Source organism: Rattus rattus, chromosome 2 (genome assembly GCF_011064425.1).
Source record: "Rattus rattus isolate New Zealand chromosome 2, Rrattus_CSIRO_v1, whole genome shotgun sequence".
In the NCBI taxonomy this organism is placed as follows: Eukaryota; Metazoa; Chordata; class Mammalia; order Rodentia; family Muridae; genus Rattus; species Rattus rattus.
The window spans coordinates 73,806,574-73,829,568 of record NC_046155.1 but is presented as its reverse complement, the minus strand read 5'-3'; the positions used below and the strand labels follow the sequence as shown (position 1 = coordinate 73,829,568).

General features: G+C 46.0%; 1 protein-coding gene across 1 annotated transcript in view; it reads left to right on the top strand.

Annotated features, from left to right (window-relative positions):
* The window catches only part of LOC116893890 (integrin alpha-M), a 44,026-nt gene extending 21,467 nt beyond the window's left edge, over positions 1-22,559 (top strand). The window contains exons 13-30 of the mRNA XM_032895610.1: positions 6,949-7,089; positions 7,170-7,379; positions 12,491-12,621; positions 12,706-12,869; positions 17,219-17,373; positions 17,466-17,597; positions 17,748-17,821; positions 18,049-18,190; positions 18,276-18,395; positions 18,881-18,960; positions 19,833-19,916; positions 20,208-20,283; positions 20,801-20,908; positions 21,035-21,118; positions 21,228-21,341; positions 21,424-21,525; positions 21,747-21,857; positions 22,328-22,559. Coding sequence (XP_032751501.1) covers positions 6,949-7,089; positions 7,170-7,379; positions 12,491-12,621; positions 12,706-12,869; positions 17,219-17,373; positions 17,466-17,597; positions 17,748-17,821; positions 18,049-18,190; positions 18,276-18,395; positions 18,881-18,960; positions 19,833-19,916; positions 20,208-20,283; positions 20,801-20,908; positions 21,035-21,118; positions 21,228-21,341; positions 21,424-21,525; positions 21,747-21,857; positions 22,328-22,399 — 2,100 coding nt within the window. The 3' untranslated portion in view covers positions 22,400-22,559. The remainder of the gene's footprint in view (positions 1-6,948; positions 7,090-7,169; positions 7,380-12,490; positions 12,622-12,705; positions 12,870-17,218; positions 17,374-17,465; positions 17,598-17,747; positions 17,822-18,048; positions 18,191-18,275; positions 18,396-18,880; positions 18,961-19,832; positions 19,917-20,207; positions 20,284-20,800; positions 20,909-21,034; positions 21,119-21,227; positions 21,342-21,423; positions 21,526-21,746; positions 21,858-22,327) is intronic.
* Positions 22,560-22,995: the final 436 nt, after the last annotated feature.

Here is a 22,995-nt window from a genome sequence, read left to right as displayed (position 1 = left end):
ACAGGGCCTTAGAACCGTGGAGCTGCGTCAGTCGCTCTGGAAATAGAAGCTGGTGGGCTCTGACCTTTCGCAATGGAAAACTCCAGCTACTTGGGAGCTAAAGGACATGACCTCCTCTTGAAAAGAGTCATTTACAAAGCCTGCAGCTGGTGTGACCTTAAAACTGTAAACAAGGTGACCATTTACTCTTCCTCCTTTTTTAAGTACACAAGATGTGTACTATTTATTGAATTAAACTTATGTTCCTCACAGGAGGGCCCAGAGGCCTCCACTTCAGTTGATTTTAGATCCAGTCAAGTTGACAGAAAGGTTAGCCACCACACCACCTAGTTGACAGAAAGGCTAGCCACTGCACCACCTAGTTGGCAGAAAGGTTAGCCACTGCACCACCTAGTTGGCAGCCAAGGTTAGCCACTGCACCACCTAGTTGGCAGAAAGGTTAGCCACTGCACCACCTAGTTGACAGCCAAGGTTAGCCACTGCACCACCTAGTTGGCAGCCAAGGTTAGCCACTGCACCACCTAGTTGGCAGCCAAGGTTAGCCACTGCACCACCTAGTTGGCAGCCAAGGTTAGCCCACTGCACCACCTAGTTGGCAGCCAAGGTTAGCCACTGCACCACCTAGTTGGCAGCCAAGGTTAGCCACCGCACCACTTAGCTTTGCTTTGCTGTCTGCAGTTTGGGGTCTAATCCATGAAAACAGCCCTACTCAGTCAAGTCCTGAAGTGTTCCCTTCTGTTTTCTTCTAGTAATTTCATAGCTTAGGTATCTGGGTATTACATTACATTTAGAGTGGACGGTTCTTTTGCACATAGTTTCCCAAGCAATAACATTTATCAGAGAGATGTCATTTTTATGTTTTGCGCTGGTGCCTTTGTTGAAAATCTGTTACCTGTGAGAATGTGGGTTTCCGGCTTCTGCATTCATTCCCATGCCTAATTGTTTATCCATTTTCTGATACCATGGGGCTTGGATCACAGCAGCGTGCGCGCGTGCGTGCGTGTGTGTGTGTGTGTGTGTGTGTTGAGTCAGGATCTTGCTATAAAGCCTGGTTTGTCCTTGATGCATGAGTCCCCAGTCTCAGTCTCTCCTAGAACTGGGACCACAGGCTGTGCTCCTACTCCCAGGTATGGCAGACCTGTACTGCTTACCACAGTCACTTCATCTGTCTCTTTTTTACTCAAGATTGTTTAAATATTTGGGGTTTCCTTTGATTGCCTGTGCATTTTAGGATTTAAAAGAACATTTTTTAAAAAATGAAAACTGCCGTTATATTTCAATGGAGACTAATTCTTCTAATTCATAAACATGGGATTTTCCCTCATTTTTTTTTTTTTTGTGTTTTGAAATCTCTTCTCAAGATTTTGTATTTTTTTCATTCCAAATATCCTTCATTCAGTGGCTAAAATCATTCCTAGGTGGTTCGTTTTTATTGTGAGATAATGTCTCAAGTAACCCAGACTGGCTTTGAACTTTCGATGTAGCTAAGGATAATCTTGAACTTTTCATCCTCTTGCCTCTACCTTCCAAGCGCTGGGACTGGAGGCGTGTACCACTGGGCTCCGTCTACGCGATGCTGGGGCTTCGTCCATGCTGAGTGAGCATTTTATCTCCTGAGCTGTAACTCCAGGGCTATTGTTAAGTAGATATCAATTCTCGTTTTTATTAATTGTGTGCATTTGTGTAAATGGGTTCAGGTGCCCAGGAAGCAGAGGAGGACACCAGTTACCATGGAACTGGAGTTACAGGTTGTGAACTGTCCACTGTGGGTGCTGGGAACTGAACTCGGGTCCTCTGGAAGAACAGTGGAGGCTCTACTCCAGCCCTAGATCTATCATTTTTTTTGACAGCTACTGTAAATGTAAACGGTGTTAATTTATTTATAGTTTTTTTCCAGATGGTTCACTTTTGGTACCTAGGAACGCTCTGCTTTGAATGTCGATTTTGCATTTTTATCTTCGCCCAATTATGTGCCCTAACAGTATTTCTGGTAAAGTCTAGAACAACGCCTGTGAGTTTTCCTTCCTCCTGTCTGGCCTGCCTGTTCTCACTTCTGATTCGTGCTTAATTTCTCTGCCTGGGGCTTCCCATACTGTGTTGAGCAACAGTGTTGTTCCGATTGCACAGGAGACGGCTTCAATTTTCAATGTATTTATAGTTTTTATCCTAGAGACACGTTGAACCTTATAAAATAACCTTGCGTGTCCTTCGAAATGATGGTACGGTGTTTGCTATTTAGTCCGGACATCTGATACATCAACTTTATGGGTAATACAGTTCCCCTCTACCTTCTCTTCCTCCTCCCCTCCCCTTATCCTCCTCTTTACCCCCTCCACTTTCTTATTCTCCTCCTCTTCTCTCCTTGGCAATGTTGGGCAGCTTCATGAATGCTAAGCAAATACACCTCTACCTCTCATCTATGCCACCAGACCCAGGACAGCTTTGTACAAAGGTGCTGTGGGATTCGCTCTGCCAACACTTGACTTAGAACTTTTGCAGCTGTGCTCACAAGGGGTGCCAGTCTGTGTTTTCCTCTTGCTGGGTCCTTGTCTGGCTTTGGTATTAGTGTGATTCTGGCTTTATAAAATGACTTTGGAACTATTCCCTCCCTTTCAAACTTGGGATAGTTTATTAAGCGTTGATATTTAAGCCAGGCGTAGTGGCACATACCTGTAATCCCAGCCCTTTAGAGGTAGAGAGGCTCAGGAGTTCAAGGCCCAACCTGGGCTGCGTGAGACTTTATCACCCCCAACTCCAATAATCAATGCTCTTTAAGCCTTTGTGGGAAGGAGCAGTGAGCTGCGGCTTTCTCTTTGTTGGAAGTTTATTTTTGAAAGTTACTGATTCACTCTCAGTCCAAGTCCTTGGTCTATCCAGGTTCCGCTGCCTAGGGTTTTCTTGATGGGCTGTCTGGATGTGATACTGAGATGGGAGGACATGAGACCCGTTTCGTCTGACAGGAGTTTTCGACACCCTTCTCTTTCGTGGCCATCATTGGCTTGGAGTAGCCTCTTTTCTTCTTCCTTCCACACCTATAGGTCTAACTCAGGTAGCCAGTAATAGAATTTTACAAAACGCATTCAACAAGATTTGGAGAGCTGGCTCAGCAGCTAAGAATATTTGCCGTTCTTGCAGAACACTGGGTTCGATTCCTAGCGCACACACGGTGGCTCACACACAGTGGCTCACACACGGTGGCTCACACACGGTGGCTCACACACGGTGGCTCACACCATCCATACCTCTGGTTTCAGGGGGTCTAATGTTCTCTTCTTGCCTCCATAGGCACCAGGTACCCACATAGTAGTGCACAGATATATGCAGACAAAACGCCCATGGACATAAAATAAAATAAAGGAATCTAAAAAAAATCCCCAAGCCCACACCTGCGTTCCACGTCTGGTTCAAGTGTTTGTAGCTCAGCTGCTGGAGCGCGCTGCTGTGTTCTGCTCGCGGTTTTCCGTGTTGCGTCTCCTCTGCTCCATTCTATCTCTCGCCGTCTTGTTTGGCTTTGACGACTTTTTAAAAATGGCTATATATCTTAATTTTTTCTCTTTTGTGTTCTTGCTATGAGTTTTCTCTGTGCATTTGGGGCTTACATAGAACATTTTATAGTTACAGCAGTCTTTGTTTTAGATTTTGTTATTTGTTATGTATACCGTGCTCTGCCTGCATGTGTGCCTTCCCACCAGAAGAGGGCACCAGATCCCACTACAGACGGTTGTAAGCCACCATGTGGTTGCTAAGACTTGAACTCAGGACCTCTGGAAGAGCAGCCAGTGCTCTTAACCCCTGAGCCATCTCTCCAGTATAGTAACCTATGTTTAATGGGTGACAATTTTGCCCACACTAAAAAACAAAAAAACAAAATACAAAATACAAAAAACTACTCACCAAGCTAATCCCAGCACTTGGGAGGCAGAGGCAGGTGGGTCTCTGAGTTCAAAGTCAGCCTGGTCTACAGAGTGAGTTCCAGGACAGCCAGGGCTACACAGAGAAGCCCTGTGTTGAAAAAAAAAAAAAAAAAAAACCCCCAAAAACCAAAAGAGCAAAAACAAACCCACAAAGCCCTACTCACTGACAGCGTCTTCTAAAACCTTTTATGTTGTTACAGTCATAACTGGTCAGCTGATATACAATAAAAGTGTAAAAAAAAATGTACTGGAAAGGCTTTTCAGCAAATGACAGAGGGGCTGAAAATCCAAAACAAACGCCCTCATCTCACATCACATGAAATGGATCCAGAGAAAATCCGTTTTTAGTGAGATCTAATATTCAGTCAATACACCAGCAGTGTAACCAAGCATTACTGAGGAGAAATAGAGGCAGATGCTCACATGAAAATCCATGTGCGAATGTTTGCCAATGCGCTGTTACCCATCATGCCAAACTGGAGGCAATCCAGACCCCCTTGGCTGGAGGACAGAGTGGCAAACCGTGCCATGTTTATGCAGCAGGGTGCTCATCAGAGTAGAAGTGAGTCACTCACGCATGCAAACAGCACGGAGAGACTTCGAGGGGATTATTCTGGGTGAAAAACGGAGACTACAAAAGTCTGCGCACCGTGGAAGCCATCCTCACAGTAGTCTAGAACAGGACGGCTGTGACAGAGGGACAGAAAGTACATCAGGGGTTACCAACGGGGAAGAGGCCAACTGTGAGGCATCCTGAGGGGTTCCATACCCTGAGAGGTCAGGAATATATGGCAGTGCTTGCCACAACTCTGAAACGGTATACTGAAACAGCTGAATTTTATTTTATGCAAAATTTACCCTCAATAAACCTGACCTTAAAACAAAATGCAATTGCCTATGCAAGCGCAAGGCCTGGTTGGGTCCCCAGCTCCCGGGGAAAGAAAGAAAAACAAAACAAACAAAAAACAAAACAAAAAAAAAAACCAAAAAAACAAAAATGCGATTGACTTCAGGACAAAGCCTCAGCCTCAGGGCCCCTACTGGGTGGTGAGTTAGACGGCCTGCAATGGTGTGTGTGTGTGTGTGTGTGTGTGTGTGTGTGTGTGTGTGTGTGTGTGTGTGTGTCTCTCTCTCCTGTGTGTGTGTCTCTGTGTGTGCTCTGTCTCTCTGTGTCTCTCTGTGTCTCTGTCGCATCTGTCTCTGTCTCTCCTCTGTCTCTGTCTCTCTCTCTCTCTCTCTCTCTCTCTCTCTCTCTCTCTCTCTCTCTCTCTGCCTGCGGGGGGGGGGGCACGGAGACCATTGTTGTGAGTCACAGCATGACGTCCTCTCCACTTTTCCTTCCCAGGACTTCTCTCCGGTTTAAACCTGCAACGCATCCCTGTTTATCCGCTCCTTCCTCTTCTCTGCACTTTGTTACTCTGACTGTCCTTGAAGGCACAGTGTCTGCTACCCAGTTTTGTGCTCAGCAAACAAGTCTTTGTGGAGTGAAGGAGTAAGTGGACTATAAACGGTTCAGTTCTATGGGTGAATGCTACGCGCTTACAATGAGTATATGAAAAAGACATTTTTACTGATAGCTAACACAAAAATTTCTGGGTAGCAAAGTTTTTCAGTTTTTCAAAGGACTAAACTACCCAGCACTTCAAGAATATGGGACGAGTGGTTATTACTGAGCTACAGCCACAGCCCTGTAAACCATTTACCCCAACAGTAATACACAGTTAATAATTGCTACTAAATAATTCACCATTAATTAACACTAAACATTATTTTTATTTTTTTGGTTTTTCAAGACAGGGTTTCTCAAAACCCGGAGGTAGCCTAGGCTGGCCTCAAACTCATAAGGAGCTGCCTGCCTCTGTCTCCTGAGTGCTGGGATTAAAGGTGTGTGCCATTGCCTGGCTATAATTGTGATTTTGATCAATCATATGGATTATGACCAAATTAGACTTTATTCTTTGCCTCTACAAAGAATTCAATCTGTTAAAAGGGCCCATGTCTACTCTTTAGACATCCTGTCTGTGTTGTCCAGTGTAACCTTCTTTGTGGCTTTATAATTTCACTGAATATCACTGAGATAAATCAAACTCTACTGCCCCTGGCTTTATGATGAACTCCTCTGGCTAGCAGCACATTCAGTTGAGTCGTCTAGGGCTGTAGCTCAGTGGTAGACCAGTTGCCTAGCATATCTGAAGCACTGGATTTCATCCTTAACATACTCTCTTCCTCTCCTCTCGCTCTCCCTCTCCCCTTTTCCTTTGCTCTCTCTCAAAATGTATCATGAATCATGTCTTAGTCACCCTTCTGTTGCTGTGAAGAGACACCATGACCCAGGGAACGTTTATGTGAGAGAGAGAGAGAGAGAGAGAGAGAGAGAGAGAGAGAGAGAGAAGAAGAAGCCCTGGGTGTGGTGGCACAGGTATATAACCCCAGGAGGCAGAGGCAGGCAGATTTCTGTGAGTTTGAGGCCAGTCTGGTGTATAAAGCAAGTTCCAGGATATCCAGGGCTGTTCACACAGAGAAACTGTGTTTCAGGGGAGTGGGGCAGAGACCTCAAAATCCACTTCTAGTGACATATTTTCTCTAGCAAGGCCACACCTTTTCTAATCCTTCTAATTTTATCAAAGAACTCCCGTGACTAAGCATTCAAATATATGATCTTTCTTTTCTTTTTTCTTTTTTTCGGAGCTGGGGACTGAACCCAGGGCCTTGCGCTTCCTAGGCAAGCGCTCTACCACTGAGCTAAATCCCCAACCCCAAATATATGATCTTAAAGGTATTGTTCTTCTTCAAACCACCCCACATCATATAGAAAATCCTGTCTTCTAATGGTTTTCCCCAGTAGTCATGCTCTCATGCCTTTCTCCTCCTTTCAGACAAGATGTATCCCTATGCAGGCCTTGAACTCCTGATCCTCCTGCTTCTGCCTTCTAAGTGCTGGTATACACTACCCTGTCTGTCATTGACAGGAAGCTCCCAGACTCTTCTTAGGTAGAAAGAGGTAAGTATGCGATCTTTGCCCTGTCTCTTTCAGATCGGCTCTTACTTTGGGGCCTCCCTCTGCTCTGTGGACATGGACGCTGATGGCAATACCAACTTGATCCTCATTGGGGCCCCTCATCACTATGAGAAGACCCGAGGGGGCCAGGTGTCAGTGTGCCCCCTGCCTAGGGGGGTGAGTGATGGGCCTGGTGGGCTGGGTGTGAGGGGGAGGGTTGCCAGGATTTTTGGTCTGTCACTCTTTCTGTCTAGCAGAGAGCACGGTGGCAGTGTGAAGCTATTCTCCATGGCGATCAGGGCCATCCATGGGGTCGCTTTGGGGCAGCATTGACAGTGCTGGGAGATGTGAATGGAGACAAACTGACAGATGTGGCCATTGGGGCCCCAGGAGAGCAGGAGAATCAGGGTGCTGTCTACATTTTTCATGGAGCATCAGTAACCAGCATCAGTACCCCTCACAGCCAGGTAAGACCCCATGCCTTGCACAGCACTGACTTGTGTGATATGGAGGGCCTCTGATTTAACTGCTGGGTCAGTTTTCCTTCATTTCTTCCAGAACCTTCAAAAATAGTAACATACCTTTCAGAGATGCCTCAGAGCATCCCCAGTCTGGATGAATTCTCTGTAATGGTAGGCAGTGCTTCAGGGTCCCCACTCAACTTTATGGCTGAGGCCTGTGGCTGTAGACGGCAAGCCTCGGGGGCCTAAGCACTGGTGTGGAACAGCAGTTAGACCAGACGAAGACCTGTATGGTAACTGCTACTGTTTGTGCTGTTCCTTCCTCTGGAATCCCGGTGCTGGCTGAGTGCCCAAGAGTTCTGTTCCCCCCAGATCTGTCCCAATTTTAGGACTGAAAAATCCTATGTCACAGGAAACCCACACAGTTGGACACTTTATAAGACTTCACTGATCTTACGGCTTTTTATGAGACTTCCGGGTTTAGCTTAAAATTCTGCTGCTGCTACATTAAAAGTCTGTGTGTACTGCATGCATCTGTGAATGTGGGTGTGGGTGTGAACACGAGTGTGTATGTGCAGGCACGTGTGTGCACGCACTCTGTGGGTGACGTGGTGGTCAGAGACTGATGGTAGGATGTTCTTTTCAATCACTTCGCCTTATTCCCCCTGACCCCCTTTGGAGGCAAGGTCTCACCATCTAGCCTTGGCTGGCCTGGAATGTGCTATGCAGACCAGGCTGACCTCAAACACATACAGACTCACCTGCTTCTGCCTCCAAAGTGCTGGGATTAAAGGTGTGCACCGTTATGCCCAGCCCTTTTCCTTATAGGTTTTGATGGTTTTTTTTTTTTTTTTTTTGGTTTTTTTTTTTTTTTTAGCCCAACCCAGGGCCTTGCACTTCCTAGGCAAGCGCTTTACCACTGAGCTAAATCCCAACCCCTTGATGTTTTTTAAAATTAAATTTTATTTTAAAGATTTATTACTTTTATTTATGCATATGTGTGTATTGTCTGCCTGAGTTTATGTGCACCACATACCTGCAGAGATGTCAGAGGGCAGTGGATCCCCTGGGGCTGGAGTTACAAGCAGTCATAAGCTGCCTGATGTGGGTGCCAGGAATCAAACCCACATCCTGTGCAAGAGCCATCTCTCCAGCCCTCAAATTAAACCTCTCCTTTGATATTTTCATACGTATATACAGTACATCCTGGATTCTCTCACCCCATCTTCCCTTGTCCCCCGCCAGCCCTCTTTCCCACATACATAGCCATACTCATGTGGTTTGGTTTTGATTTGAGACTCACTGTGGTCAACCAGGGCCATCTATGTGACCATGGGTTTGGCAAAGGGTGGGCTCACCAGGGGTTATCAAACATAGGCCAGAGCCTTTTAATTGACAGGTGATGCCTCCATACAGTACACAAGATATTCTCTCTGTAGTGTGGGGATTACACACCGAGAGCTGCCATGCTTGACTCATGATAGTTTCTAAATGAATGATCCCAGCGTGGTTCTTCTGTATTGAGTCTTGAAATTAAGTAGCCCTGAATCCTGAATCCTGGCCCCAGAACTGGCCCCAGTGACTCTGTCACTGCTGCATGGGTTCCCTGCTTGTGGAGTCCTTGCAGTTTGGCCTGCCTCACCCACCCATGCTGTGTTATTTCTGAGCAAGCTGAGGCCATGTGGTCTCATGGTCTCTGGTTTCTAGTCTTTTCTGACTCTCACATTTTCCTATATTTCTTTATAAAATATATTATGGTAAAAATCCTTAAATAGTTGACTCTTATTAGACTTGAAGTGCACTATCTCACACTTGACCTGCTCTAGCTCCTTCTAGGCATTGGTTGGTAATCCTTCATTTTGCCTCCTCCCTGAGTCCCCTCTGCCACACTCGGCTTTGCTTGTATGGTTTGATTATTTTAGACGGCTTCAGGTAGTGGGATGATTTGACCTTTTGTGTCTGGCTTATTTTATGAGGAGTAATATCTTCTAGGTTCATTCCTATCGGCACAAATGACAGATTTCCCTTCTTTGTAGGGGGTGAATTGTATTCCACCATAGATAAATGCCACTGTTGGGGCGACTTGTCCTCAGCCATCTCACACGCAGGTTATCTCATTTCTCGGCTTTTGTGAATGGTGTGTGTCTTAGTCAGGATCTTTATCTCAGCGATGAAACACCATGACCAAAAAGCAAGTTGGGGAGGAAAAGGTTTATATGACTCACACTTTCAGACCATCTATTTCAGAGATTCAATCATTGGAGGAAGTCAGGACCGGAACTCACACAGGCCAGGAACCTGGAGGCAGGAGCTGATGCAGAGGCCATGAAGGAGTGCTGCTCACTGGCTTGCTCCCTGTAGCCTGCTCAGCCTGCTTCCTTATAGAACCCAGGACCAGCAGCCCAGGGATGGCATCACTCACCGTGGGCTGGGCTCTTCCCTGTTGATTACTAAGTGAGAAAATGCTCTACAGCTAGTGGGATTTTTCTCAGCTGAGGCTCCTTCCTTCCTCTCCTATGTTTTTATTAATCATTTTATTCGTTTACATTTCAAATGATATCCCCCTTCCTGGTTACCCCTCCACAAACCCTGTATCCCATCCACCCTCTTCCCCCTGCCCTTTGCCTCTGTGAGGGTGCTCCTCTACCCACTCACGCATTCCCACCTCTAGCATCCCCCTACACTGGGTCATGGAGCCTCCAATAGGACCAAGGACCTCCCCTCCCATTGATGTCAGATAAGGCCATCCTCTGCTACCTATGTATCTGGAGCCATGGTTTCCTCCATGTATACTCTTTGGTTGGTAGTTTAGTCTCTGGGAGCTCTGGGTGGTCCAGTTAGCTGATATGGTTCTTCCTGTGGGATTGCAATCCCTTCAGCTCCTTCAGTCTGTCCCCTAGCTCTTCCATTGGGGTCCCTGGGCTCAGGCCAGTGGTTGGCTGTGAATATCCTTCCTTTCTGGTGACTCTGACTTGTGTCAGGTTGGCACACAAAACCAGCCGGTACGGTATGGCAGTATGGATGTGCTAATATTCCTTCAAGAGTCTTACTCTGATTCTTTTGAATAAAATTGAAAAGTGGGATTTCTGGATCATTAATTTCCATCAATTTCTCGATTATTAGCACTCTGAAAAGCCTGGATTCTACATAGGAGAGAAAAACATGCAAAGTTTGTCCTTCTGGGCTTGAGTTATTTTACTTAGCATGGTCATCTTCATTTTCATATGTCCCCACAAATGACCTGGATCGTTTTGGCTAGCCTGGCTGGCCAGCCAGCCCCAAGGATCTATATCCTATCTCCCACCCTCCAGTGCTGGAGTCACACACATGCCCAGGTTTTACGTGTGCTGATCCAGACTCAGGTTCTTTAACGGGCACAGCAGGTGCACAGCAGGTGCACAGCAGGTGCACAGCAGGTGTTTACCCACCCTCCTTCTTGCTTTTCCATTTACATCTTTATTTTGAGACAATGTATCACTCTGTAGCTAGGCTGACCTGGAGGTCAGAGTCCTCCTGCTCTAGCCCCCCAAAGCGGCAATTACAGCTGTGTGTTTCCACACCCATTCTTTTTTTATGCATTTTAAATTAAGCTGTTCTTTTTGTCTATAATACTTTGACATGTAGGTTATTAACTAGAAATATTTGCTCATAGTTACTTTAAGACCTACAAACAGAAAGTGTATAAATATTTCTTCAGCAAGTCTTGACAGATTTAAGTCTTATCCCTTTTAGTGTGCAGACATGCGCCTGGATGTGATAGAATACACCAGTAACGCCAGTGCACAGGAGGGAGAGGTAGGAAGAGGTCATGAAGGCCCTCTTGGGCTATATAGCAAGTTCAAGGCCAGCCTGGGCCATATATCCAGACTTTGCTCTAGCCCCTCCAAACCTCAAATTCCTCTCAACAAAAACCTCAAACAATATAGAGCATCACCTCTCCAGTCAATTCCTATCCTCTCTCCTATCCTGGAAACAACCGCAGTTCTGATTATTTTTTCCCAGTTCTGCTCATGCTGGACTGGAGTACACTGCACAGACTCGAGACATTGCTGCCATGGCGCATCTCCACAGCTCACACACTGATGCCATGCTCTCTCTCACTGGTGCAGGTGTGTGGGGTGTGTGTGTGTGCGTGTGCTGACATATAGATCTCAAGAAATGGATTTTTAGGTATGAGTAAGCACGGTAAACAGATATCAAATACTGGGCTGGCAAGATGGCTCAGTTGGAAAGAAGCTTCCCACGAAGTGGTTCAGTCTTCAGAACCCTCATGGCGGCTGGAGAGAAGCAACTTCTTCAAACTCTCCTCTCACCTCTACACACACACTTGGCACACACACTCCAGTGACCCAAGTTCACTTCCTGGGACCCACATGGTGGAAGGAGAGAACTGATTTCTGAAGTTGTCCCCTGACCTCCACTTGAGCATGGTGGTGTGAGAGTCCCCCTCCTCCAAGGAAGATAAATGTAACAAAAGAGATAATTTGGGTTAGATCCATACTCAGTGTTTGCATTTTTCTGCCTATGTAAATGAGGATCAGATGAGACAAACAGTAGATTTTTATTTCTTTTTTTTGTAAAACTTTCAATTTTCTTTAGGAAACTCAGATAACCCAGGAAAACTTTGGATGTTGACTTAAACAGTTCCTTAATACGCTTTTTTTTTAAAAAAAGGTGACAAATAGTGTTTTTTTTTTTTTTTTTATCTTAAATATTGTAAACTACATGCAGCAGGAACTGTAGGGTAGCTCTTCTCCATTCCAAAAGCCCCTTGGTTTCTAAAATAAAAATCAAAATGTTTTATAATTGTTCAGTCGTTTGAGTTATATCAAAATATTTCCCTTATATTTAGAATTGTAGTCTTTAATCTGGATTGTACACTGGTATTATTTGCATATTTAAAACAATATATGCAGAGAGTTTACTGGTTTGCCCAAACCAAGCTCCTATTGGCTAGAGACCCTGAGGATGGGATTTTGGGACTGTACAGGGGGGAATCGCTGTGTGCACAAGATAAGTCATCTGAATTCCTTAAAAAGTCTGGGCAGTAAAGAGAACCTGTACCTTGGCTAACTGAGTCACAAGCGTCTCTATTTTCTCTCTTCTTCCCTCCTCAGCGGATCGCAGGCGCCCGCTTCTCCCCGGGGCTCCAGTACTTCGGGCAGTCTCTGAGTGGGGGCAAGGATCTCACAATGGACGGCCTGATGGACTTGGCTGTGGGGGCACAGGGGCGTCTTCTGCTGATCAGGTGAGAAGCCCTCCCATTGCACCTGCCCTTCCCACCCTTGGGACCTCTCTGCTGGTTCCTGATGGCACTCTGATGGCCCTCTAGAGCCCAGCCTGTGCTGAGACTGGAGGCAACCATGGAATTCAGCCCCAAGAATCTAGCAAGGAGTGTGTTTGCATGTCAAGAAGAAGTAGTCAAAAACAAAGATGCTGGGGAGGTCAGAGTGTGCCTCCGTGTCCGCAAGAACACCAAGGACAGGCTGCGAGAAGGTGAGAGGTGCTGGGTAAACCTGGTTTACGGGACAGTGTCTCATCCTGGTCTACCCAGTCTTCTAGCAGAAGAAAGTTCTGACTGGCACTGACAGCCTTTTAAAGCCTTGGTAGAATGAGTGGAACAGCCCCCCAAAACATTATCAGAAAAGTGACCAGAGAAGTGGTCACTTTTGCATTGTGTCAGTTGTCCAGAGAAAGAGAAGCAGGACAGAGAGCAAACTAGGTTCTCTCTCTCTCTCTCTCTCTCTCTCTCTCTCTCTCTCTCTCTCTCTCTCTCTCTCCGTCCCTCTGTCTCTCTCTGTCTGTCTCTCTCCCTTCCTTCCTCCTTCAGTCCTTCCTTCTTTTATCTTCTTTTTTTAAAATGTAAGAATATCTGTTCATATTTTTGTATTTTTACTACACCTGTCTAGTCACCCACAGTGCGCCAATGTTTAAATTTACATAGACTGTTATACTTTATGAATTTATCTGAAACTTTTTACTTAACATAATAATATGATAATAAATTATTTTTTTCAAGGCAAAGTCTCATCCAGCCACGACTAACCTTAGTTATATAACCCAGGAAGATGAACCTGGATGTCATGGTTTTTTCTAGCCCCACCTCCCAAGTGCTGGGACTACCAGAGTACACTGCCATGCCCAGTTTTATGTGTTGCTGGGGACTGAACTCAGAACTTGTGTATGCTCGACAAGCAGCTTTACAACTGAGCAATATTCCCCAACTTAATGTTTTTATTATTACTTACCAAAAATGGTTTTTAAATAATTATTTTCAACATTCAAAATTAGAGACCAATAGGAGACCAGTATATCGTATTCTTAGACACATTTTACATCTTCCCAAACACATTTCATCTAGTGATTTATGTTTTTCTTTTCTTTGCCAACGAATCTTTGAAAATTACTTTAAAGAAAGATTTATTATATTTTAAATGATGCGCATGGCTCTTTAATTATGGATATGTGTCTGCGCAGGAATGTGCTCAGGAGTGTGGGTACCCTCAGAGTCCAGCAGGGGGCGCTAGGTCCCTGGAGCTGATGTTTCAGGCAATAGTGAGCTGCCTGTTGTGGGTTCTGGGAGCAGGATTCCTGTCCTCTGTGAGAGCAGCATGTGCTTATAACCACCAAACTGTCTCTCCAGGCCGTTAATTCAGCTCACTGTGTAGCTCTGGCTGGCCTTGAACGTACTATATATGCCATACTGGTCTGGAGCTTACAGACATCTACTTGCCTCCACCTCCCTGTCCTGGGATCAAGGTGTGCGCCACCACACCTAGCTTAAATGACTTAGAAATCTTTAAAATATAAATTTTATTTATGTATTCATACATTTACATGTGTGATGGAGTACCTGTAGAAGTCAGGGGACAGCTTGTGAGAGTCCGTTCTCTTCTTCCAACATGTAAGACTTGGGTATACAATTCAGGTAGTGCAGTTTGGCAGCAGACACCTCTACCCACTGAGCCATCTTGCCAGCCCATCCTAAGAATGCTAAGACTAACATGAAAGTCACGCCATTTTACTTCCTCACCTATAAATGTCTTTGAAATAGGAACGTTTTCTTATAAGGCCATAACATCATCATCAGATTTAATGCATGATATGTACTTGTTAATATAAGATAATTTATCAAAAATCAAAAACTCCTGTTCCCACATTGTGGACTATTCTTGCTTTCTTCCAGCAGGATCCGTCAGGATGAGATGTGCTTTTTGCTTACTAGTGTTTGTTTTTCCAGCTCCCAGCACCCACAACAGCTTATATGTGTACAACGTAGCCGTTTCTTTTTACAATTTCATACGTGTATACAATGTATCTTGGTCACCTGTCATTGCTCTCACCTGTCCCTTTACTCAATTCCTTATTTTTCCAACCAGTCCTTGTGCTATGTTCGTGTAATTTTTTCTTCTTTTGCTCTTTTTGGTGACCCACTGAATCTAATGCTTGTGTGAGTGTGGGTGGGTTTATTGGAGAATAGAGTAACTTAGCAGTAGCTACCCCACTGAGGAAAATGACCACCATACCCTGGCAACAGCATCCTAAGGAAGAGTGGAACCTTATGGGCCCTCTCCCATCCATGACAGAATGCTGTGTAGCTCTTGTGTGGGCAACCACAGCTGATGTGGAGTCATGAGTGCCATGGCTATGCCACATCCAGAATATTGTCTCACAGTACTCCCCCCTCCTTTGGTTTTTACATTGTTTCTACCCCCTCTTTTTTGAAGTTTCCTTAGCCCTGGGGGCAAGTGATAAGATGTCCAGTATAACTATTTTTTTTAATTTTAAAAAGCAACATTTTAATTAATTTTTTGATAATTTCATGCACAGTATTTTGATTATATTCATCCCCCCTCCCGCTTCTCTTTTCAGTTACACCCCCATCTCCCTATCTACTCAACTTTGTGTCCTTTAAAAAAAAACCCATTGAGAGGCCAGGCCTGGTGACAACACACCTTTAATCCCAATACTCAGGAGGCAGAGGCAGGAGGATCTCTGTGAGTTTGAGGCCAGCCTGATCTACAAAGTGAGTTCAGATCAGCCAGGGCTACACAGAGAAACTGCGTCTCAAACAAACAAATACCCCACCCCACAACAAAAACAAAAAACAAACCCCAGAAACCATTGAGTCTAATTTGTGTTGCCCAAATACTCTTGGTAAATGGACCTGGTCGGTTGGTTGACCTACTAAGGGGTCACACCCTCACACAATTGGTGGACCTACTAAAAGGCTCACACCCTCACGTGAAGCTCCTCTGCCTTTGCCATCAATTGCAGTTCCCCAGCCAGGGGTGGGGCTTTCTGCTGGCTGCCCCCACATCCAGGCTGCATTCTGTCGTGCCTCAGCACATGTAGATCTTCTTGTCACAGTCACCGTGAGTTCCTTTACCAACTGCTTTATTGTAACTGAAAAAAAACAAAAACAAAAACAAACAAACCTCTTTTCCTGTTGTCATCATGATCCTAGATTTCAAATCACACTTAGATTCATGGTAATAAAAATGGGATGGTCCTGCCATACAGACAGACACAGTGTCCAAAGGGCTGGAACTGAGGACACACATAGAAGCCCACGTTCACACAGTCGTGGGATTATTTTTTAGACAAAGAGGCCCACAGTACACATTGGAGAAAAGGTAGCATCTTCAACAATGGTGCTGGCCAACCCGATGGCTCCATGTTGAAGAATAAGAATGGATCCCCATTTCTGACCCTGCTTGGAACTCAGCAGCAAATGTATCAAGAACCTCAGCAAAAGAGCAGCACAGTTTAGTTTTTATTAATTAGCTCACGGTATTAACTTTCTTTTTATAGCATTTTCACACATACTTTTGGTTGCCCCATCTCCCTGTTTCTCATCAATCCCCACCTAACTCCTCCCAGCCCTGGAGGTTCTCTCTGCACTTTCATTGCCCATCGTGCTCCTGTCTCTTAATGTCTCTTTTCCATGCCCCCCTCTCTGATTTGTTTGTCTTCTACACACACCCACTCACATCCGAAGTAAGATCCCATTAGAAAGTAGAAGCTAGGGTCCACATAGGAGAGAACAGTAGGCGTTTATCATTGACCCTGCATCAGCTCGCTTAACACGTTATTCTCCTGTTTCATCCGTTTTCAAACAGGTTCATTCTCCAGTGAGGGAGAACTGATTTGGGAGGTCGAAGTGATCAAGTTAAATAAGTTTTCTGTTGCCAATGGTCTGCCTTCTTTCCCTGTCCGTGTTCCTAAAGAGTGACATTATGCTTTGTGGGAGAATAGCAGTGGCTGACCTAGAGAGAAACAGGAAGAGGAGAAAAGATATTTTTCTAGCTTCATTTTTACTGGTCCAGGGGTCAGAAGAGCCAGTTTGTTTTGGAGACTTGAGGACAGTAGGGAGAAGGTATCATGAAATCTACATAGAAATTCCTCTCAAGTTTTTCACTCCTAAGCTGTGAATGTCCAGATCAGTGGCCAAACTGACAAATGAACAAACAAACAAACAACAACAACAACAACAACAACAACAACAGACTTTGAAAAAAAAAACAAAATAGTTTTCTGACATCTTACAGAATAGCCACAACCTTTGGAGGACTTAGTGGACAATACCTTTCCTCCCCCTCCTCCTTCCCTTCCCTCCTCCTCCCCTCCCCTCCCTTCTCCCCTTCTTTCCCTACTCCTTCTTCCTACTTGAGATATAATTAAATTACTTACAAAGGATAATTGTTCTTATTCTTACTTTGAAAGTAATGAATTAAGAGGCAGAGGGGTGAGATGATATGTAGAGAATTCCACATCTTGGAGCAGAGTTGTGGCCACAGACCTCTGCCTGCCTGGTTCCTGATCAATGTGCCCTCTCCTTTCAGGAGACATCCAGAGCACTGTCACTTATGACTTGGCTTTAGACCCCGGCCGCTCAGTTGTCCGCGCCTTCTTTGATGAAACAAAGAACGGCATACTCAGGCGCATCCAGGTCTTTGGATTGACACAGAAATGTGAAACCCTGAAGCTAATTTTACCGGTGAGGCAGCAAATGTCTGATCTCCTGGCTGAGGGTAGGGTGGTCTTAGGAAACTGAAGAAGGCAGATCCTTCTATCCCTGCTATCTCTTAGGACTGTGTGGACAACTCAGTGAGTCCCATCATCCTGCGCCTTAATTACACACTGGTTGGGGAGCCCTTGCGGTCCTCTAGGGACCTTCGGCCAGTTCTGGCTATGGAGGCTCAGAGGATCTTCACAGCTATGGTGAGTCCTGGAGTTGGGGCCCCGCAGGAGGAGAGGATAGAACAGAGTGGGCTTGCTAGAACATTGCTTTTTTATGTTACTTCATTTAAACATTTTATTGTTCCTTTAACCATTTCCTTTACCCTCCTTTTGATCATACTCTTTTTCTAGTTTCCCTTTGAGAAGAATTGTGGCAGTGACACCATTTGCCAGGATGATCTCAGCATCACCGTGAGTTCCATACGGTGAGTGTCTTTCTGTTATTGATTCCCTCAGACCTGAATTGTTGTGCTCCTGGTCTCTGAGGGAACCTAGGCTTCTTCAGAGATATTTGTGGGGCACAAGGTTCTTAGTGCCTGCTCTGCTCATGGCCTTGTCTCTCCAAGTGTCTGCAACCTCTCTCCATCAAAACAGACTTGCTTCAGGGAAGCCCTTGACACCTCATAGCCTGTCTTGCTATTCCCCCCCCCAGCGTGAACACTTTGGTGGTGGGAGACTCCCGGGACTTTGACGTGAGTGTGACGCTGAGAAATGATGGCGAGGATTCCTATGGGACCAAGGTTACCTGCTATTACCCATCTGGCTTGTCTTACCGGAAGGTGTCAGCAAGCCAGGTAGCCAAATCCTCTTCAGTCTCTTGGGTCTGCCTTCCTCCCTCCCCATGGCTGGCAGTACTACATTTGTCTGCCTTGGTTCCAGAACCAGTTCTCCAAGAAGCCTTGGCGTGTGATAGCTGAGCCCAGTTCTTCTGAAGGGCAAGGGGCTCTGAAGAGCACCGTCTGGGACATAAACCATCCCATCTTTCCCGCTAATTCTGAGGTCAGAGCTCCGTCCCCTGCTGTCCTCTGTCTGCTGTCATCTTATGGGATTCTTGTCTTAAAATCATTTCTTCTCTCTGACCCATAAATCAGCTTTATTGAGATGTAAAAACATCCCATAAACTCACCCATTGTGTACAACCCGGTGGCTTGTAGGTATTCTTAGAATTATGCATCCATCACTCTGATCAATCTGAGGCCTTGCTAATGGCCCCCGGGGCTCCTAATTTACCTCCTCCGCATATCTCTGATCCACAGACACATGCAGTTGTGTGGTTGGCTTTTTTTCATCAACCGTTACGTTTTTAAGGACCCCTCCCTCCCTCCTCCCTTTCCTCCTGCCCTCCCTTTTTCCTTTCTAAATTTTGAACAATATTCTTTTGTGTGGGCAGATCATGTTTGATTTATCCCATTTGGTGGTTAGCCAATGGCTGTGCTGTTTACTGTTTACCATTTTTAATCACTGTCTCCATTCTCCGATGCCAGGTCACGTTTAATGTCACATTTGATGTGGACTCTGATGCCTCCCTTGGGAACAAACTGCTCCTCAAGGTCGTTGTGACCAGGTACCTGTTCCCACAAAGCCCCTTACCCAGGACGAACCTTTTTCTTCTCTCTGCTGGCTCTCTGTTTTTCTTTTTTCTTTTCTTTTCTTTTTTTTTTCGGAACTGGGGACTGAACCCAGGGCCTTGTGCTTGCTAGGCAAGCGCTCTACCACTGAGCTAAATCCCCAGCCCCGGCTCTCTGTTTTGATGACCAGTTTATTCCACAAGCACTGATTGAGCGCACACCTAAGTGCCAGGCATTGTGTCGACTGCTGGGGGCAATGGTAATGAAGGAGACGGCTGACGCTCAATGATTCAGACAGGCAAGGAAACCGGTAACCATAAGACAGCGTAAAATAAAGGAGTGAGTAGTGGTAGTGGTCGGGATGCTGTGTTGAGAGAAGACTCCTGAACTAATTACGGTGTGAGTAAGTCAGGCAACGGCATAAGGGTAGAAGGAAGCACTCACCTGGCAAAACCTGGAGCTTGGAGGTGTCCAGGCTTCAGGACAGCTTAGGCAGGGCCTGTGAGGTGGCTCGGTGGGTGAAGAGGGATGCCTTCCATTCCTTCCCTGGAACCCCATGTGAAGGTGGAAGGAGAGATCTGACGACAAAGTTGTCCTCTACCTTATAACATATGTGCTGTGGCGTGTATGAACCCGTCCCCCACCCATGACAGCAGTAAGCATAGACAGAGATCACTGAGATGGCTTGTCAGGTAGGGCTGCCACGCCTGATGGCCCAGGTTCAATCCCTGGAACCCTCATGGTGGGAAGAGCAAACCAAACCAGCTCCCATAAGCTGTTTTCTGACACCCCCCCCACAACGATGTGGAGAGCTGTGGGGGGCCGAGTCTCAGTTCTCAGAGGTGGATAAGAACTGCTTTCCTTTCAGTGAGAACAACGTGTCCAGGACCGACAAAACTGAGTCTCAGTTGGAGCTGCCTGTGAAGTATGCCATCTACATGGTCGTCACCAGGTGTGCTCCACCCCACCGTCCCCTCAGGCTGGACGCCGCCAGCTTTGTCATTGTGTTCATACGCTGCCTTGTGTTGTGTGTATGTATGAAGGAAGTGTGTGTGTGTGTGTGTGTGTGTGTGTGTGTGCACACGCACGCACGCTCGCCCAAACCCACACACTCAGTGTCTGACAGACATTGCCTCCGAGGGCTGCATTACCACCTTCCTAATCTCTGTATGTTCAGTTCAAGCCCCCCTTTCAGGACACCTTCATCTTCTGCCACCTGTTGTCCCCTCTTTTTCTCTTTTAGTGGTGAGAGTTCTATCAAATATCTCAACTTCACGGCTTCAGAGATGACCAGTAAGGTCATACAGCATCAGTACCAGGTGAGGAGCTGGGCAAGCCTAGGTCCTGAGAGGATGCTGAGAAGAAGGGAACTTGATGTAAAGAGAAGGCAGAAGCGATCATAGGAAGCATGAATACTGAGTTTCCTGTGTGTCAGGCACAGCTCTAAGTTTGAGCTACACCCCTCCCCAACACATGCACACACACACACACACACACACACACACACACACACACACACACACACACACACACACACACACACACACACCCCTTTATCAGTCTATCAGGCCCTGAACACTCTTGCTTTCCCTTGTTTATAGATGTAGAAACTAAGGGTCAGAGAGACTCATGAATTGTGTCTAGATTCTCACGCCTGGCAAGTGGCAGAGCCTGCCTTACGTGTGTGGTTGGCATTTGTTTACATGCGCCCATTTCTCTGAAGAGCAGGATGCTTAGGCCTTATTCAGTGGCCCTGGGCTATAGGAAATGGGGAGCAATCCCACGAGCCAGCCAGACCACAAGACTGGAGTCCTCGCTCCCTCTTTCCTGATGTAGTTCAACAACCTGGGCCAGAGGAGCTTCCCTGTCAGCGTGGTCTTCTGGATCCCTGTCCAGATCAACAAGGTGACCATATGGGATCCTCCCCAGGTCACCTTCTCCCAGGTGAGTCCAGCTGGGTCCCTAAAGTTCATGTTTTCCCTAAGATCTGTTTCTTGACTCTTCTGACTCTCCCTCGGCAGGACCAGAGACCAACACTCGCATCTCTCTTCTTGGTATCTCTTTCCCCAGAACCTCTCAAGTGTCTGTCACACTGAGCAGAAATCCCCCTCTCACTCCAAGTTCCAGGATGAGCTTGAAAGGACCCCAGTGCTGGTAAGAACATGGTGGGCTCCGACCTCAAGGACACTCACATGGTCATCATGGTCTTCCTCAGTCTTAGTCGTCTGGGTTTTTTTTTTTTTTTCTTTTCTTCCTCTTCCAGAACTGCTCTGTTGCAGTCTGCAAGAGAATCCAGTGTGACATCCCATCCTTCAACACTAAAGAAATATTCAATGTCACCCTCAAGGGCAATCTATCATTTGACTGGTACATCGAGGTATGCTGTATTCTGAGAGTCTCTGGGTGTGGCCGTGATAGCCCAGCCCCTAGGCCTTCCCCCACTCTGCTCTCTCCCACAGACTTCTCACGGCCACCTCCTGCTTGTGAGCACTGCCGAGATCCTATTTAATGACTCCGCATTTGCCCTACTTCCGGGGCAGGAGACATTTGTGAAGGCTCAGGTACCCATCTCAGGCGTGGGTGGGGTGGGGTGGAGGTGTTGTAGGGAGGTGGAGCTGGAGTGAGGATCTCTGGGGTGGCAAGAGAAGCAATGGGAAGAGGAGTGAGGCCTGTGGTTGGTGGTGTGGATTGCCAGGAGTGGTTAACCCTTGAGCTCAGGGAACTTTCCAGAAGTTTGAGGTGTATCTCTTCTGCTATACGATTTCTCTTCTTTCTTCCCTAGACAGAGACCAAAGTGGAGTCATACAAAGTTCATAACCCTGTACCACTCATTGTGGGCAGCTCCGTCGGAGGCCTGGTGCTCTTGGCGCTCATCACTGCTGGCCTGTACAAGGTGCTTCTCGATTCTTTCTGTCCCCTCTCCCCATCTCCTCAGCAGCTCCATTATTGGGTTTGACTCAGTATCGATGCTAACTGTGCGACTCTGGGTCGTGGCTCGCTCAGTGCCTAGATTTCTTCAGTTGTAAAACAATACTGTGAACGCCCATTTTACAGAGAATTAATTTAATACGTGCAGAGTAACTAAGATGCCCCTGGTTCACAGTGACCACCAGAGAAAGAGTGATACATCTTCCACTTTACATTTTCTCCTGGCCCCCAGCATGGATGCTGTTTCTCTCCCTGCCTGATTTCCCCCGGTCCTTTTTATTTTCCGCCCTGTCAATCTTTGTCCCCCTCAGTCATCTTGTCTGTCTGTCTGTCGGTCTGTCTTTGTCTCCCCCACCCCCTCTCTTTTTGGTTTTGTCTGATCTTGACTTGCAACCATGGATTCTGTGGCCTTACCCTGTGTCTTTACCCTGACAGCTTGGCTTTTTCAAACGACAGTACAAGGACATGATGAATGAAGCCGCTCCCCAAGATGGCCCCCCTCAGTAATGGCCTTTGTTCCATGGAGTGACCTCTCCAACAACAAGCAGGTCTAGAGAGTCAGACCAACAGCGAGGCTGGTGGACAGACATGTCCTTTAGAAGACTGTTGCTGTGACGTCTTATACAGAAATGGAGTTTCTGTGTGTGTGTGTGTGTGTGTGTGTGTGTGTGTTTGTATGTGTGTGTGTTGGAAGTCAGAACAGCGGGTGCACACACACACACACACACACACGGTTTTAAACAAGTGGTAGCACTTTTTTACTGTTATGCATATTGTCTTTTTATTAATAAGCTCAAACAATTTTATATAAGTTATAAAGTAGCTCAGAGTATTCCCCTGTGATTGTAACGTATTTAACATTTAATGTAATCTCCTTTGGATATATTATTTCCAGCCATTTGCTATTGCGAACAATGCTGAATTAATAAATTCTAATAATCTAATAATCTAATTATCTAATTCTAATAATCTCATATCTAATTTTTACATATTTATGAGAGTAATTTATTAGATATATTTCTAGAAGTTTGCCTTCTACTTGAAGTGAGCCCCAAATAAAATTTGATAGGAAGATGAGCTTGGTGGTGCATGCTTATAACCCT